We start from the raw sequence: 17,804 nt of genomic DNA on the forward strand, positions 1-17,804 counted from the left end.
ACGCGGCTGACAGTCACGGCTTATAGGTATCTGGATAATACGTGAGTACACTGAACTGTGCAAATTGTCGGACGTCACCTTGATCAGACGTCCGAGAGATATCTCGCAACTCGCAAGCCGCCTTCAGCCGCGGCTTATGGACGCGTCCCATAGTTTGATTAACGCTTAAGAACACTGTGCAATAATTTTAGTTCATAAAATGTATACTTATATACCTACTTGAATTGAAATGATCTTTTAACCGACCGATAAAAAATGACACTTCTCAAAATTATAGTTAGGGAGTGAATCCATATTCCATACTATTTCCATATTTCATACTCGTTTATTATAATTATATAATTAATGTGAAAGTGTGTTTATCTATTTTGTTGTGTAGCCCATCCATTGAACCGTATTTGACGATATTTGGTATAGAGAATAGAGATCATGCATCCCGAAGACGAATATAGGTTATTTTTAACCCCGGAAAATCAAAGATTCCCAACGAGATTTTTCCGTCCTGGAGGCTACTCCTATAGCTATGGGAATATAGGGAATTTTATCCCGGAAGAAAGACTTTCACACGGGATTTTTAAAAAACCGAAATTCACGCGGACGAAGCCGCGAACATCTAGTCATAATATTATAATCTCTAGTTATAGATAATAATAACATACGCCCATGTATAATAACTTGTCATCGGACAAAAAAAGTCTCAAAAAGTAAGTAGGTACTCATTCATGCAAACGCTCGACTTGAACAATGATTAATTAATATAAAGATGTGGGCCAAAAAAGTTACTCGTTTAAATAATTCAACAAGTAAAGCAAAAACATGGCCACGTGGGCGTTGCTATGGAGGTACATATATACATATATACATACATACATACATGTTCTTGTGGAGATACATGTTACATGTTACATCACAAAGGCAAGCATGATTCAATCTTACCGACCATTACTTAACAAAAGCTTTATACACGAAGAGCTAGCAGCAAGAATTATTTAGCAATTTCGCGTTGTTTCCACCGATCCATAATCCATACTTATAATCCACGCGGACGAAGTCGCGGGCATCAGCTAGTAATATTATAAAATCGAAAGTGTGTCTGTCTGTCTGCTAGCTTTTCACGTCCCATACATTTAACTGATTGTGACAGAATTTGGTACGGAGATAGCTTTCATCTCACGGAAATACTTAGATAACATTTAGCCCCGGAAAACCTAAATCCACGCAGATGAAGCCGCAAGCATCAGCTAGTTACTCCATAACAAAAGCAAATAGTATTAATTCTAAGAAGTATTTTACCTTATAAGTAGTATACCTTTTAATTACTTAGTGAATTTAGGGCTGACCACTAGCGAATCATCTGCCTTTCAATTTTATTTTATTTTTTACTGTCCAAAAACTTGTTATACTTCCCTAAGGTCAGTGACAAAGTTGCGTAAATGCAAACGGCTGAGCTTTCAGTTACCTACAAGATGGTGCAGTTGTATTGTTATATATTGTAGCTTTTTATGATTTGAAAAGAGCAAGTGCTGAGTTTCTTGCCGCCTCTTCTCAGTAGAATCTTCATTCCAAACCTGTGGTAGAGTAAAGAGTTCCACGCGAGACGTAAAAAAATATTTTTTATTCAATTAAACTTTTACAATCGTCTTTTGAATCGTTACATCTACCACTGGTTCGGAATTCCTTTCCTACTGACAAGAACCAGCAAGAAACTCGGAGGCTGCTCTTTTCAAAGATTTGATATAACTACAATATTATGCCATAAAAGTAAGCGTATAGCATAAGAGAGATACTAGTTTATGCCACATGAAATAAATAAAGATTTTAGTGAAATTCTCAATCTGCTGAAAAAGCCACCGGTTCTGCAGCTATTACATAAATATTTCCTCCCAAAAAACTAAAACCAGTTTTTCACGTCCACATTCAAGGGCACACGTACAGGCTTGTATATTTAAACAACCTCACTTACTAACACATAAAATGTCTTGGTGTATGTTTGTTGATAAATATACTTAGTCAAAAGTCTTATGACTTTTATTTGAGACCATATTTTGAGATCTAAAGCCTGACTAGAAAAATAAAACACCTCGCCATATTGTGGAAAACCCGTGGAACTCATTTAACAAGACCATAAATTTCACAATACTTATATGACCACAATATATTAGTGGCGCCCCCAGACCAAGTTTTTTTTATTTCTGCAGGGTGATTCGCTAACTCAGTTTCTAACACTGAATGATAGGCACGGAGCTCATTTTTTAATCCGTTGAAGGTTTTCTACCAAAAAATATTTTAATATAACTCAGTAAAGCAGCAATGTAGAACTAACCAACCTCGGTGGCTACCATTTAGTGTTAGACATTGAGTTAGAGAATCACCTAGCTGGTCAGGCTTTACCTGTTATAAGTCCCGCAAATTGCTAATAAGCGTGGCCGCGATTTTAGTGACGTCAGCACTAGACTGAAGTTTCGATGTTAATGAGACATGGTTCCAGAGCAATAGCAATTTGCGGGACTTATACACCTAAACGTTTACCTAATTAAAAATCGGCTAAGTGCGAGTCAGACTCGCGCACCGAGGGTTCCTTACTAGGCAGTCGTATTTTATTGACATCTTGCACGATTAATCAAAATCTATTGTGCGAAAAACAAATAAAAATCTGTTTTAGAATGCCCCTTCCCCTACTATCTGTTATCGAAAGACAAAGTTTGCAAAGTATTTTTTAAAAAGGTCGCATGAAATATGAAAAATAAAAATGAAAAAAGGCACAAACGTGGCTTATTGTGCCCAAGCAGGCACTTCTATGATCTACTTAATCTTACGTAAAAATAAATAATGTTATATGCTTACGATTTCCTATGTTCAACTCTATTGTAATTTGTAGTGTATGCCATATCAGTTATATTTATTTGCAACTTATTAATTATAGTTCTTGTCTATACTACGTTTGTCACGTTTTATTCATATTTTAATTGAGCAAGTTATGCAAATCAAATAGATATAAGACGAACAATTATGGATATAACAGAATCCTATAAAAAAATGTAAATAAGAACCTAAAATGTTTATGTAAAATGCCCCACTGACCTCGACCGCCATTTTACTGTAAAACCAACTTTATTTTTATTTTTATTGCCTTAGAATATTGTAATTATATGTTTCCTTTTTTATGATATATTATGTATATATCAAAATTAGACGTTGTATTTGACGTAAGATTTTTTACACCTTTATTACCTATCAAAGTTTTTTTATTTTTATTTTATGGAATTCCGAAATTATGAATACTTGAATGACGCAAATGGGTAATTGACTGAATAATTAAATGATATAAAATTCGTTGGAGGTAAGTAAGCCGGTTATATACATAATACACATAATATTTTACATAAATACATATTTAAATAGATATATCTAATCTGTTTTTCTTCGGGCGAACCTTGTTTTCGTAACGTCTGTTTTTATAGTCTTCTCAAAGACTAAGGGCTTTATATGGCATTAATGTTAAATTGTAACCTAGAAAACAAAAGTCCCGCAAATTGCTAATGCGCGTGGCCGCCATTTTAGTGACGTTAGCACTAGACTAAAGTTTCGAGCTGATGGTATATTTTTACTTACATATACGTCAAATGACGTCAAAATGACGTCATTTTGACGTACACACAAATGAATGAATGAATGTGGAATGACACATTCCAGCGCAATAGAAATTTGCGGGACATGCCTAATGTCACTCTATGTTGCTCTGGCGTAAACAAGTTGTCTGTCCCATACACAGACATGTTGATCTATTTACGTCGGTTTCGGCGAGTTCGGCGAGTTCGGCGAGCAGTGGCACAAACGTTGATATTCAGCAGCAACTTCCCTCGGCAATAACTAGTTGAGTCAATTTCGTTTTATCGCCTGTAAAACTGGCCGCCTGTTACACCGTCACCATCCTAAATTCAAAGCATTTCTGTTACCGGTTCATATAATGATATAAGTACCTATTGCTCTTTTATTTCAATCTATTTAAGAATTTAATGATTGTTTTATTTAACTTCGTTCGTATGGATATAGGATTTTTTAAATCCCCAGGGAACTTTTTGATTTTCCAGGATAAAAAGTATTACTACCTATGTATGTTTGTATGAATAGAAGCTATCGCTATAGGACATTTTGTCAAAACTGGTTGAATGGGGCGGGGCACACGCACTTTCGCATTCATAATAATATAATATTATGTGATATGGATTTACCCACTTTTTCAGCTTAGTACCATACTTATTATATTTAGAACAGGCGTATTATCAAAGATATCGTTTGTTTACGAAGCAATTGGTACGATTCTGAACCTCTTTATTTATTGATCATTCTTTCTTTATTATACTTAAACTTTAGATGATTTTGTAATGGCAATTTTTATGATTCCGTAAGAATATGGTAAAAAAGGAATTTTCATAGTACGACGACATCTATCTGTCCGTCTGTCACACCTATTTATTTCAGTAACTACTAATTCTATCTATTTATAATTTGTAATAGTTTTAAATAATGCTTGCCTAATCTTATTGCAATGAATTTTTTTTTAAACCGGCCAAGTGCGAGTCAGGCTCGCGCAATGAGGGTTCCGTACTACAGTCGTATTTTTTCGTCATTTTGCAGGATAATTCAAAAACACAGGTGAAGACCTTTCATATGATCCCCCACTTGATATAGTTATCTTACTTAGAAAATTGAAAATACTAATTATTTAAATTTTTTTGTGTGATCTAACCCTAAATTCACGGTTTTCAGATTTTTCCCCAAATGTCAGCTATAAGATCTACCTACCTGCCAAATTTTATGAATCTAGGTCAACGGGAAGTACCCTGTAGGTTTCTTGACAGACAGACGGACAGGCGGACAGACAGACGGACAGACAGACAGACAACAAAGTGATCCTATAAGGGTTCCGTTTTCCTTTTGAGGTACGGAACCCTAAAAATGTCAAAGGGGCTGAAATGGGGGGCCGTAATCTACTCATGTGGCCGTAATGTTGGCAGTTTTCTTTTTAAATAAATAGCGAGCAGACGAGCAGGCAGGTTGTCAGATTATTTGAAGTCATTAGCGCTGCCGATGAATATTTTTGCAACACCAGAGGAACTATCAATAGAATACCGGCTATTCAGGAATCTTTCAATTCAATTCAATTTATTTCATTGTTTACAATTATAGGTGACTTTTACAATTTTACTCCTTCAAAATAATTTCCAATATTATGCTAGTTAACAATTATAATATGTGGCGCTGTCAAAGGAGTGCTTAGATACTCGTACTAAGATAACTTGTGTTACGACTTACGAGTGTCGTCGCCTTCCTCCGCACCTTGTTACAAAATATTATATTACACTTCGAGCTGAATGTTGATTTGTTCCTTGAACTTGCCTGTTAAAATGAAGTTTGTTATGACTTGTGTATCACCACAAATATTTAAGGTAAATGTTACAGTGCGGTGTGAGCTGGGGTGGATTTTACTATTATTTTGGAGAAGGGCGCTTCTAGCTCGTTGCACGTAGTGACGTAGCTCCACTTAATTACCGATTTGCTCAGCCACTACAATTTACTTTCGTCCCAAGGGATGCAATATTCAATAGGTTTTAGGACAAAATTGGCCTTTATGTAACAGACAATGATTATATTAGCACTAGCTGATGCCTGCGACTTCGTACGCTTGGATTTAAGTTTTAGTACAGATTTAAGGAGTTCCACGAGGGAATGAAGCATCATCATCATCATCATAGTCGTTCTTGAATCCAGTGTGCAAAGGAAGTAACTCTGGTGAAGGCGTTGGGGAAGCCAGCCTCGCAGCCTCTGGCGTGGTGGAAGGCAGCCAAACCGATCTGTTGAACACAAGTAATTATACAACGTTAGTTTTGGTATACGCAAAACCTGAAAGTAGTTTGTTCAGAATCAGTAACAGAATCGATTGTAATCATTTTTACTAAGGGTTATGTTTTGACCAAAAAATACTTTAAAATCCTGCAAGTTTGAACACCTAGTTCAATGACCGCATGCACCAGCTGATTCGAGCCGCGTGAGCGGGAGCGCACACGATCGACGCCAGCCGTCCCGTTCGCGCACAGCCTCTCGCTTGGGGTGACCATGTTTTTGCGGGACAACGACTCAATACAAAAAGCTATAACTTCGTAAGTTTTCATTAAATATTTTTGAAAATTTGTACATTTATCTAAATATATAAAAGCGAAATACCACTCACTCACTCACTCACTGACTGACTGACTGACTAATCACGAAATCTCAGGAACTATAAAGCCTACAAACTTGAAATTTGAAAGGTAGGTTCTTTCTAAGACGTAGGTGTCAGCTAAGAAACGGTTTTGAAAAATTCCTCCCATAAGGGTGTGAAAGGGGGGGTCTAAGGTTGTATGAAAGTCCTATGTTAGAGACGTGAAAATCGACATTTAGATTATTAGCTTTCAATTTCAAGTCAATTTGGGAAATTCCCCCCTTAAGGGTGGTAAAATAGGGGGGAATTTTTTTTATAGATAAGTTTTAACTATTGTTATTTTTACTTGAAAGGAGATCGCCCGTGAATGGGCCCTCTTTTGTGGCGTCGTGTCAAAAGTTAAATTAATTTTTTTTTAAATGTGTTATTTTTTTACGATTATGTTTTATAACGACTTTTTTTCACTCTATTATTGAAAATATCCACAATTACAGTTAGAATCGTAAACATGCATTTATTTTGAAGAAGTATTAATTAAATATAACCTCAATATCAGCAATATAAAAAATAAGATTTCTTTATAACCAGGGTGAATAAATAGAAATCGTTTGCAGAATATAAAGAGTTAATTATTTGTCTACAAAATAAAATTAAAACCATGGTGACACAACGATTATATTAGGGGGGGCCCAAAGCTCCTAAGAAAATGGGCAATCTCTTTTGAAACGTAGGTTCTTTCTTGGGGGTATATATCAGATAAGAAAGGATCTAAGGATGAGAAACCACAAATTTTACGCGGACGAAGTCGCGGGCAACTGCTAGTTCTTTATATAAAAATATTCGACGCTTGTTTCGGTTTTAAACTAACGTTGTATACGTATTACATTATCATACCGTACACTGCAGCGCACGCCGCGTTGGAGATCACTTGCTGTAGCGGACTCGGGAGTAAGCTGTTACTGAAGATATACTGACCAGCAGTCGCTCTGCGCCCGTGTCCACGTCCAGCGGCCCCCCGGAGTCGCCGCTGCAGATGCCCTGCCCGCCAGCAGTGGCCGTGCACAGCACCGACTCCACCACTAGCCGGGACCCGTACACTGCAGCGCACGCCGCGTTGGAGATCACTTGCATCCTGACGTGCCTTAGTGGATTCGGGAGTAAGTTGCTTACTGAAAATATAGTGAAAAGAAATTTGCGTACGCGATTTCCATGTTTTGTTTTCATGACCTTCAGACAACTCATACTATCATTTTGTTTCATGATCAACTCACGCCCGGCTCACTGCACAGCACAGATTTCCTCTCAGAATGAGATGGGGTTTTGGGCATAGTCCACCACGCTGGACAAGTGTGGATTGGCAGATTTCACACACCTTTGAGCATTATGGAGAACTGTCAGGCATGCAGGTCTCCCTCCCCCTCGAGTAGGAGGCTGACGTAGGTAAAATTCAGAGTCCTGACTGACTTATAATATCAACGCATGGCCTAAAACACCGGTCCTAGAGACAGGCGCATTTGTCCTTTGTACAGAGTAGGTAAATAAGGCTTAATTGAGAAGTTGGCGAACAAAAAACTCAATGAAAACTGTTGACACATTAAGTATAATAATTGTACAGTTTTGGTAATTTTGATCAGAAGTATAACTACGCCGATTTATTTGCCAGCTCCTCAATGACCATAGTAAGTAACTCACTGTCTCCGTGGCTACCAAATCCAGAAGCAGTCGCCCAGCGACCTTCGAAGGTGTCTGCACCACTTGCTATTTTGATGCTGTTGATATTTTCTGAAAACATATTAAGATTTACATATCTATCCACACATCGTCATCATCAACCGATACACGTCCACTGGCTATATGTCTTGCGCCCGCCGCCATCCAGCGGCTCTCTGCGACTTGTTTGATGTCATATGTCCACCTAATGGAGGGTCTTCCAACGCGCTTTCCGGTGCGAGGTTGCCCTTCTAGCACCTTGGGATGCCAACGTGTATCGGTTTTTGAAACTACATATGTGTTCCCATTGCCACTTCAGCTTCGCAACCCGAGCTATGTCGGTTTAATCTCGTCCTGATGTGTTTCTCGTACTTAATTTCTAACTAGTTTCCAATGTTCGAACTTCTAGGATATGAAATGCCCCTCCGGCATCAGTTTTCTCCTTTTAATATAGGTTACTTCAAATCACGAGTTAATAGGCATCTTCTTGGCAAGTGCGCTCCATATTTGGCTGCATGATCACTTGCCACCAGCTCTGATTGCAGCCAAGGGCAAGACCATGAATTAAAAAAATGTACTAGTTCATCAACCCTTTTTTTAAATTTATAGACAAGCGCTTGGCTGCAATCAGACCTGGTGGCAAGTGATGATGCAGCCTACATTGGAGCGCACTTGCCTAGAAGATGCCTATTCACTCTTGACTTGAAGGTTCCCATATTACAATTGTAGGGGAAAACAGTGCTGGAAGGGTGTTCCAAATGTTAGCGGTTCGAATCAGAAATGAGAAGGCAAATCGCTTCGTACGTATCCGTGGAATTTCAACTACGTACGGGTGCAGACCTCGGTGCGGTACGATAGTAGAAAGGTGAAGAAGAACCAGGCTGAAAAGTTCTGCGGCACATTCTCCGAAATATATCCTGTAAAATACCGATAGATAGGCAACTTTGCGCCGACGCGATGTTCCAAATTAGCCCGCTACTGAGCACGGGTTTCCAATGAGAATAAAAAAGGTTTAGGCAATAGACCACCATGCTGGCCAAGTGCGGTTTTGCAGGCATCGCATACCTTTGAGAACATTATGGAGAATTCGCAGACAGACCGATGTTTTCCTCACGATGTTTTCCTTTTAAAACGCACATGACTCAGAGATTCTAGTTACACGTAGCACGTACTGTCAAATGGGATCCAGCGGGTTTCGATAATCGCGAGGTTATTGTTGAGAGTACTCTGGTTGTAGTCGGCATGCACCTGCACACTGCTGGTGAAGATACGGGTGCCGCCGCTGAACAGCTGGAGGGATCCCAGGATGACGTAGAAGCCATCGAGGACGGTGCGGCCATGGCGCCAGCAGTGCGCGGTCGTCAGCAGCCGGGTGTTGGAGACGATGGCGGCGCCACAGAGGGACTGTCTGCCATCCGGCAAGATGCCGATTAAACCAGCCTACAAATTAAACTAAACATAAACAACACTAATAATGCTCGTGATATAGATGCCAGTGGATGGCACGCCAGGTTCTGGCAGAATGTGTCTGCCAGTTTCTAGAAAGGTTTTGAGCCAGTGACTTGTGAGTGTAAAATCCACATGAATATAAATTCATCATTATGATCCACTACAGAGCACGGGTCTCCTCTCAGAGCGAGGAAGGGTTTCGGCCATTGTCTACTACGCTGTCCAAGTAAGGATTGGCAGACTTCACACACCATTGAGAACATTATGGAGAACATTAAGTATTACTGAAGAAACTGTTTCAAAACTTTCGTCAAAAGGCGGCAAAAATAACAAACAAAAACCAACTACGTACCTACCTACCTACTTTTTATCGCGAAAAATCAGAGCTTCTACAGTTTTTTTTAAATCTTATATTAATAGACGTTGCCTGTTCAATTCAATTAAATGCAATTCAATTCAATTCTCTTTATTGCGAATTTGGGTTAGTTTACAGATCTTAAAGGTATTATTAGTGTACGTACAAATTCTACCTTGCGGCATGCAATGATGCATTAATTTAAAGTACATTAAAATGACAGTGTTACGTTAGTGTAAAATGACAGTGTTACGTTAGTGTAAAATGACAGTGTTACGTTAGTTTAAAATGACAGTGTTACGTTAGTGTAAAATGACAGTGTTACGTTAGTGTAAAATGACAGTGTTACGTTAGTGTAAAATGACAGTGTTACGTTAGTTTAAAATGACAGTGTTACGTTAGTGTAAAATGACAGTGTTACGTTAGTGTAAAATGACAGTGTTACGTTAGTGTAAAATGACAGTGTTACGTTAGTGTAAAATGACAGTGTTACGCTAGTGTAAAATGACAGTGTTACGTTAGTGTAAAATGACAGTGTTACGTTAGTGTAAAATGACGGTGTTACGTTAGTGTAAAATGACAGTGTTACGTTAGTTTAAAATGACAGTGTTACGTTAGTGTAAAGTGACAGTGTTACGTTAGTGTAAAATGACAGTGTTACGTTAGTGTAAAATGACAGTGTTACGTTAGTGTAAAATGACAGTGTTACGTTAGTGTAAAATGACAGTGTTACGTTAGTTTAAAATGACAGTGTTACGTTAGTGTAAAATGACAGTGTTACGTTAGTGTAAAATGACAGTGTTACGTTAGTTTAAAATGACAGTGTTACGTTAGTGTAAAATGACAGTGTTACGTTAGTGTAAAATGACAGTGTTACGTTAGTGTAAAATGACAGTGTTACGTTAGTGTAAAATGACAGTGTTACGTTAGTTTAAAATGACAGTGTTACGTTAGTGTAAAATGACAGTGTTACGTTAGTGTAAAATGACAGTGTTACGTTAGTGTAAAATGACAGTGTTACGCTAGTGTAAAATGACAGTGTTACGTTAGTGTAAAATGACAGTGTTACGTTAGTGTAAAATGACAGTGTTACGTTAGTGTAAAATGACAGTGTTACGTTAGTTTAAAATGACAGTGTTACGTTAGTGTAAAATGTCCTGTGTTACGTTAGTGTAAAATGACAGTGTTACGTTAGTGTAAAATGACAGTGTTACGTTAGTGTAAAATTACAGTGTTACGTTGGTATAAAATGACAGTGTTATGTTAGTGTAAAATGACAGTGTTACGTTAGTGTAAAATGACAGTGTTACGTTAGTGTAAAATGACAGTGTTACGTTAGTGTAAAATGACAGTGTTACGTTAGTGTAAAATTACAGTGTTACGTTGGTATAAAATGACAGTGTTATGTTAGTGTAAAATGACAGTGTTACGTTAGTGTAAAATGACAGTGTTACGTTAGTGTAAAATTACGGTGTTGAGTGCATCGTCAAGTAATCTATATACTATCTATATCTGTACTGAATTATAAATGCAAAAGTGTGTCTGTCTGTCTGCTACCTTTTCACGGCCCATCTGTTCAACCGATTTTAACGAAATTTTAAAAACATTTTAAAAACCTAAATCCACGCGGATGAAGTCGCGAGCATCATCAAGCAATCCATACTTAATATTATAAATGCAAAAGTGTGTCTGTCTGTCTGCTAGCCTTTCACGGCCCATCCGTTCAACCGATTTTGACGAAATTTGGTCCAGTGATAGCTTGCATCCCGGGGAAGGACATAGGCTACTTTTTATCCTGGAGTTCCCACGGGATTTTTAAAAACCTAAATCCACACGGACGAAGTCGCGGGCATCAGCTAGTGTATTAGACTCACAGAATGTGGATGTTGTCCAAGAGTTGAAGTGGCTCCACCCACAATCCTGGCACCATCAAAGTCCACAGCCTGTTCAGCTTGCTTGATTCTGGCTGCCTCAGGAATGCCGAACTCTTCATGGTAATCCTGCCACACTGGCGACTCTTCGCCAGACACCGCCAATGCCAGACCGACGATAATTGCCAGGAGTTTCATTTCGGATTGCATAAATTTAATTTTCTGAGCAATCATTTATATGCCCAATAAATTATCTTATCCCAGAATATAATCTCCAACTTTTTGTCTTTCTGAGTCATGGTATTTAAAAAATAATTAATGCCTTAATCAATCTTTTTAGGGTTCCGTTCCGTTCCTGTCGTGTCTGTTAAGAAAACCTAAAGGGTACTTGCTGTTGACCTAGAATCATGAATTTGGCGGGTAGGTAGGTCATAGCACAAGTAAAGAAATAAATCCGAAAACCGTGAATTTGTGGTTACATCACAAAAAATAATTAAAATGTGTTCATGAACAAATACTTAGGTAATTAGTATTTTTAATTTTCAAAGTAAGATAACTATACCAAGTGGCGTATCATGTGAAAAGGCTTCACTTGTGCATTCTAAAAGAGGTTTATTTTTATTTTTATGCATAATAGTTTTTGATTTATCGTGCAAAATGTCGAAAAAGATACCCGAGTACGGAACCCTCGGTGGGCGAGTCTGGCTCGCACTTGGACGATTTTTTTGATAATAATTTTGATATAAGTTTAACACCGGATGTAATTAAAATTGCTAATTGATCCAAAACTATACTAATATTATTATAATTTTTTAAATTTAGATACAAATTAGCCCTTGACTGCAATCTCACCTGGTGGTAAGTGATGATGCAGTCTAAGATGGAAGCGGGCTAACCTGGAAGGAATATGGCAGTTTTTATTAAACCCACACACGATAGCTATAATATAGCCTGCTAGGTATTGTCCCGGAGTTCCCTCGAGATTTTTATAAAACCTGAATCCTCGCGGACGAATTCGTGGGCAGCTTCATCTAGTATATCATAAACAAAGGTGGTAAATGAACTGATGTGCGTGGAATAGGGAACATGCGATATTTTAATTTTGTTTTCATTTTGAAGAATTCCATGTAGAATATAGACCACAAGTATATTAAAAAATTAAAACACGGCCATTTATTGCAAAAAATACGGTTTAAAACTAGCAGTTTTGCGCGCCAAAACGGACCTACAGTTCTGATGACGTCACACGTGTCCATTTTATTAATGGTTTTTTGACAGCTCACGCTCATGAAGTTTCGTATTGTTTAAGTTAAAATTTCATACAAATAATATTGTATTTCATGGACGGGTACCGCCCCCTTAGTGATGTGCCACACATAACGATTACTACGATTGTGCCACAGATTACAAATAATCGGTAGAAATAAATGCTAGTTTTTACGTTTACAATATTTATTTTCATACTAATAAATATGAAAATAAATAAAATATAATATATTTTACAAAAAAAAACAAGCAATATCGATTATTAAGTACCTCCTTTAGGAAGTCACTATAACTTGGCGGTCGTCGAGCTGTCAAAAGACTGTTCTTAAAATGGACAAAGTATAAGTTCTCATAACAGTAGTGAGTAACAGTAGTGAGTAACAGTAGTGAGTAACAGTAGTGAGTAACAGTAGTGAGTAACAGTAGTGAGTAACAGTAGTGAGTAACAGTAGTGAGTAACAGTAGTGAGTAACAGGAGCGTCACTCCTGTCACTTGACGCTGATTGGTGGATTAAACTACGTTTCGCTTCTACTCGTTTCGTATTTATTGTTGAAAATCAATAATAACTAAAACAAAAACGTTGCAAGGGCCTTTCTTTTATATTTTTTTAATAACGAAATGTTTATAAACATCATGTTTGCATCTTCCCTATTATGGAAAAGGATAATATGGTTCAACAAAGAAAAACAATGACATATTCAAAGGTTAACATTTAATTTTATTTACATATTCAAAAGTAATAAGATTTAATTTTGTTGTTTTTCTCTTAGTCGTGATAGATTTGCGCTTGACTAGAAATAAATTAGGAAGGTAGGTATGTTGGTACTCGCGCAAGCCTATTTACTCTTGAATGAAATTGAGAACATTCGTCATAAATTAATGTATAATAAAATAATCATTAAATCATATTTAAAGACATCATTAAATATTATTTAAAGAGATTAACAGTGCCCGCCAGGAAATATTGTACATCGACCTTTAGAAAGAGAGAACTTGAGAAAAATTGAGACTGACAAAACGTCACATATAAGTGACAGAGACAACGCTCTACAAGGCCGAAATCTCATTCTAAAGGTCGATGTAGGTACAATATTTCTTGCCGGCTACTGTACACACAGCTCAGCGGGTGGCGAAGCTGAATCAGCAATGGGCAGGGCACATAGTTCGAAAAGCCGATAGACGTTGGGGTCCCAAGGTGCTGGCATGGCGACCTCGCACAGGAAAACGCAGCGTTGGAAGACCCCCCACTAGGTGGATGGACGACATCAGGCGAGTAGCAGGGAGCCGCTGGATTGAGGCGGCACGAGACCGTGGCGTATGAAAGTCCCTACAAGAGACCTATGTCCACAGTGGACGTCTATTAGTTGTTGATGATGACGAACATTTAAAGGCGTTGACGAATCCAGGCGTTGAAGGAGGAAACTCTGGCGAAACCAGCTGGTTGTCCGCGCTCGCAGCCGCTGGCGTGGACGAATGACGTCACACCGATCTGGTAAACAAACAATTACATTAGCTGATAAAACATCCGTCAACAGGCGCGGATCCAGCCTTACTTACACTAACATTAAACACTTTAACGTACACAAACAGTGTATACATACACTTTAACGTTTTTGAGGACGTGCGAAGTGGCTGAGCACGAAAACACAAATGACGATTAGACTATGAGTGGGGTGGGTCGGCTCTCGGCCGAGAGGAAGGGAGCTTGTTTTTATTTTTTCAGCTACCCTCAACTGACGTGTGAAAGTGGCGGTACGTACACGGTACTGCAATGTAATCAATGCTAATCTCTTCGGACAAAGACGAGTATAATAATAATCAGACGGGTCCGGGTCTGCATCGTCACGTGCCTCAGACAACACGTGCCAGTTGTCTGTTGTCTCCAGTGCCGACATCCAGCGGACCGCCGGAGTCACCCTGGCAGACACCTCGACCGCCAGTAGTGGCAGTGCAGATGACAGAGGCGATGATCACTCTGTTGCCGTACACGTTAGCGCACGCCTGGTTGGTGATGACCTGCATCGTCACGTGTCTCAGAGAACACTTACCAGTTGTCTGTTGCCTCCAGTGCCGACATCCAGCGGACCGCCGGCAGTCTCACCCCTGGTGCAGAACATCGACCGCAGTAGTGGCAGTGTCAGTGAAAGAGGCGAGATCACTCTGTTCCTTAACGTTAGCGCACGCCTGGTTTGGTGGATGTCAAAACCTTGCCATCGTTCGTGCGAGTGGTCTCAGACACTCGACCAGATGAATTGACTGAGTGTTTTTGCCGTCACGTTGCTCTAGATGACTAAAGATGATTAAGTATTCCTTGATCTAGAAATAAGACATAAAAATAAATCTAAAGCTATTTGTTTCACGTGTGGCGGTTGCCACAGATGCAACTAGATGGCGCTATTCAATCGATAACATTTCATGACGTAGGTAGTCCAAAACAAACCGCCGACAGTCCTCGCACTAACGGAGTTTTCTGTAATCTGGACTATATGTATACAGAAGTTTCAAAACACAATCGTCGGCCCAGCTGGCGCTACCGAGCACAACCAACCGCTCGGTGGGAGATCTCCCTTTGGTAGGTACGGTCGAGCCTGCACACCGCTCCCGTACACACGTACGACAACGAGTGTATCTTATGCTACGTCTGTGTCTACCACCGCGGTTCGGAATGCAGATTCTACTGAGCCGGCAAGCAATTTAGCAGTGAACGCTCTCTTTTTCTAATTTATAGACAAGCGCTTGGCTGCAATCAGATTTGCTGCGCGATTGCGGGAGAATGACAGCTACAATGTCACGATCGCAATCATCTCTGATTGGTTACGCTCGCTCACTATTGGCTATAATGCATTGTTGCAACAAGAATCGCACAAATTCAGCCAATGAGAACAATTGAGATTGTAATAATGATTGATGCAGGTTTTAGACAATCGCCCTACCGCCGGTGGCAAGTGATGATGCAGCCTAAGATGGAGCGCGCTTGCCTAGAAGATGCCTATTCACTCTTGACTTGAAGATACCCATATTATAATTGAAGGGGAAAACTGATGCTGGGTGTTCCAAATTTTAGCAGTTCGGAAAAGAAGAGCATTAGATTTAGACCTGTTAATTTAGTTTAGTTGTGTACAAGAGATTCGGCCCCAATGTACCTTCTAGGTTAATATTGAAAATGCTGGTTATAAATGAATGTTTAATTCAATTCCCAATTATTGGCTTTTAGATTTAGGTGTGCCAGCTGGGCACAGAGTGTTTCGCCAGTGTCACGTTTATGGAGAAGGCTAAATGAATGTTAAGAAGTATGTTCGCAGCACTTACTGTCCCCTTGTCGGCCGAACCCGGCGGCGGAGGCGGTGTGTCCCGCGAATGTGTTGCTGCCACTGGCGAGGTTGATGTTCCTGATGTTGTATGTTAGCAGCACTTACTGTCCCCTTGTCGGCCGAACCCGGCGGCGGAGGCGGTGTGTCCCGCGAATGTGTTGCTGCCACTGGCGAGGTTGATGTTCCTGATGTTGTATGTTAGCAGCACTTACTGTCCCCTTGTCGGCCGAACCCGGCGGCGGAGGCGGTGTGTCCCGCGAATGTGTTGCTGCCACTGGCGAGGTTGATGTTCCTGATGTTGTATGTTAGCAGCACTTACTGTCCCCTTGTCGGCCGAACCCGGCGGCGGAGGCGGTGTGTCCCGCGAATGTGTTGCTGCCACTGGCGAGGTTGATGTTCCTGATGTTGTATGTTCGCAGCACTTACTGTCCCCTTGTCGGCCGAACCCGGCGGCGGAGGCGGTGTGTCCCGCGAATGTGTTGCTGCCACTGGCGAGGTTGATGTTCCTGATGTTGTATGTTAGCAGCACTTACTGTCCCCTTGTCGGCCGAACCCGGCGGCGGAGGCGGTGTGTCCCGCGAATGTGTTGCTGCCACTGGCGAGGTTGATGTTCCTGATGTTGTATGTTAGCAGCACTTACTGTCCCCTTGTCGGCCGAACCCGGCGGCGGAGGCGGTGTGTCCCGCGAATGTGTTGCTGCCACTGGCGAGGTTGATGTTCCTGATGTTGTATGTTCGCAGCACTTACTGTCCCCTTGTCGGCCGAACCCGGCGGCGGAGGCGGTGTGTCCCGCGAATGTGTTGCTGCCACTGGCGAGGTTGATGTTCCTGATGTTGTATGTTAGCAGCACTTACTGTCCCCTTGTCGGCCGAACCCGGCGGCGGAGGCGGTGTGTCCCGCGAATGTGTTGCTGCCACTGGCGAGGTTGATGTTCCTGATGTTGTATGTTAGCAGCACTTACTGTCCCCTTGTCGGCCGAACCCGGCGGCGGAGGCGGTGTGTCCCGCGAATGTGTTGCTGCCACTGGCGAGGTTGATGTTCCTGATGTTGTATGTTAGCAGCACTTACTGTCCCCTTGTCGGCCGAACCCGGCGGCGGAGGCGGTGTGTCCCGCGAATGTGTTGCTGCCACTGGCGAGGTTGATGTTCCTGATGTTGTATGTTAGCAGCACTTACTGTCCCCTTGTCGGCCGAACCCGGCGGCGGAGGCGGTGTGTGTCCCGCGAAAGGTGTTTGCTGCCACTGGCGAGGTTGATGTTCCTGATGTTGTATGTTAGCAGCACTTACTGTCCCCTTGTCGGCCGAACCCGGCGGCGGAGGCGGTGTGTCCCGCGAATGTGTTGCTGCCACTGGCGAGGTTGATGTTCCTGATGTTGTCTGCAATCACCATCAGTGATGCGGATGAACTTTAACATAACGATTACTTGAATACAATAAAATATTGAATTTGACCATGTAGAAGTTTATTTCAAGCAGTAAAGACTCAAATCATAGGTATAGGTAATATACACGCTGCTTATGTTAGTCAAATGTATGATAATTTACTGATTTGATAAGTCATGTGAACCAGTTTTTTTTTATTAATATATAAGGTTTAGTAAAATAGAAAATTAGAACAGTAGGTATTAAGTTTTTTTTAT

The 17,804-nt window shown here is 40.5% G+C and overlaps 2 protein-coding genes across 2 annotated transcripts in view; both read right to left on the reverse strand.

The window, feature by feature from the left end:
- Positions 1-5,397: 5,397 nt before the first annotated feature.
- On the reverse strand, positions 5,398-11,785 carry LOC117991429 (collagenase-like). The gene is made up of 5 exons (XM_034979028.2): positions 11,591-11,785; positions 9,085-9,352; positions 7,895-7,984; positions 7,178-7,371; positions 5,398-5,855 (listed from the first exon to the last, which is right to left on the reverse strand). The coding sequence occupies exons 1-5, from the start codon at positions 11,783-11,785 to the stop codon at positions 5,751-5,753; spliced, it is 852 nt and encodes a 283-aa protein (XP_034834919.1). The 3' UTR covers positions 5,398-5,750.
- Positions 11,786-13,668: 1,883 nt separating this feature from the next.
- LOC117991308 (collagenase-like) overlaps positions 13,669-17,804 on the reverse strand; it is an 8,789-nt gene continuing 4,653 nt past the window's right edge. The window contains exons 3-6 of the mRNA XM_034978873.2: positions 17,448-17,541; positions 15,443-15,452; positions 14,721-14,897; positions 13,669-14,343 (exon numbers count right to left, since the gene is read on the reverse strand). Coding sequence (XP_034834764.1) covers positions 14,239-14,343; positions 14,721-14,897; positions 15,443-15,452; positions 17,448-17,541 — 386 coding nt within the window. The 3' untranslated portion in view covers positions 13,669-14,238. The remainder of the gene's footprint in view (positions 14,344-14,720; positions 14,898-15,442; positions 15,453-17,447; positions 17,542-17,804) is intronic.

Source organism: Maniola hyperantus, chromosome 19, assembly GCF_902806685.2.
Source record: "Maniola hyperantus chromosome 19, iAphHyp1.2, whole genome shotgun sequence".
NCBI lineage: Eukaryota > Metazoa > Arthropoda > Insecta > Lepidoptera > Nymphalidae > Maniola > Maniola hyperantus.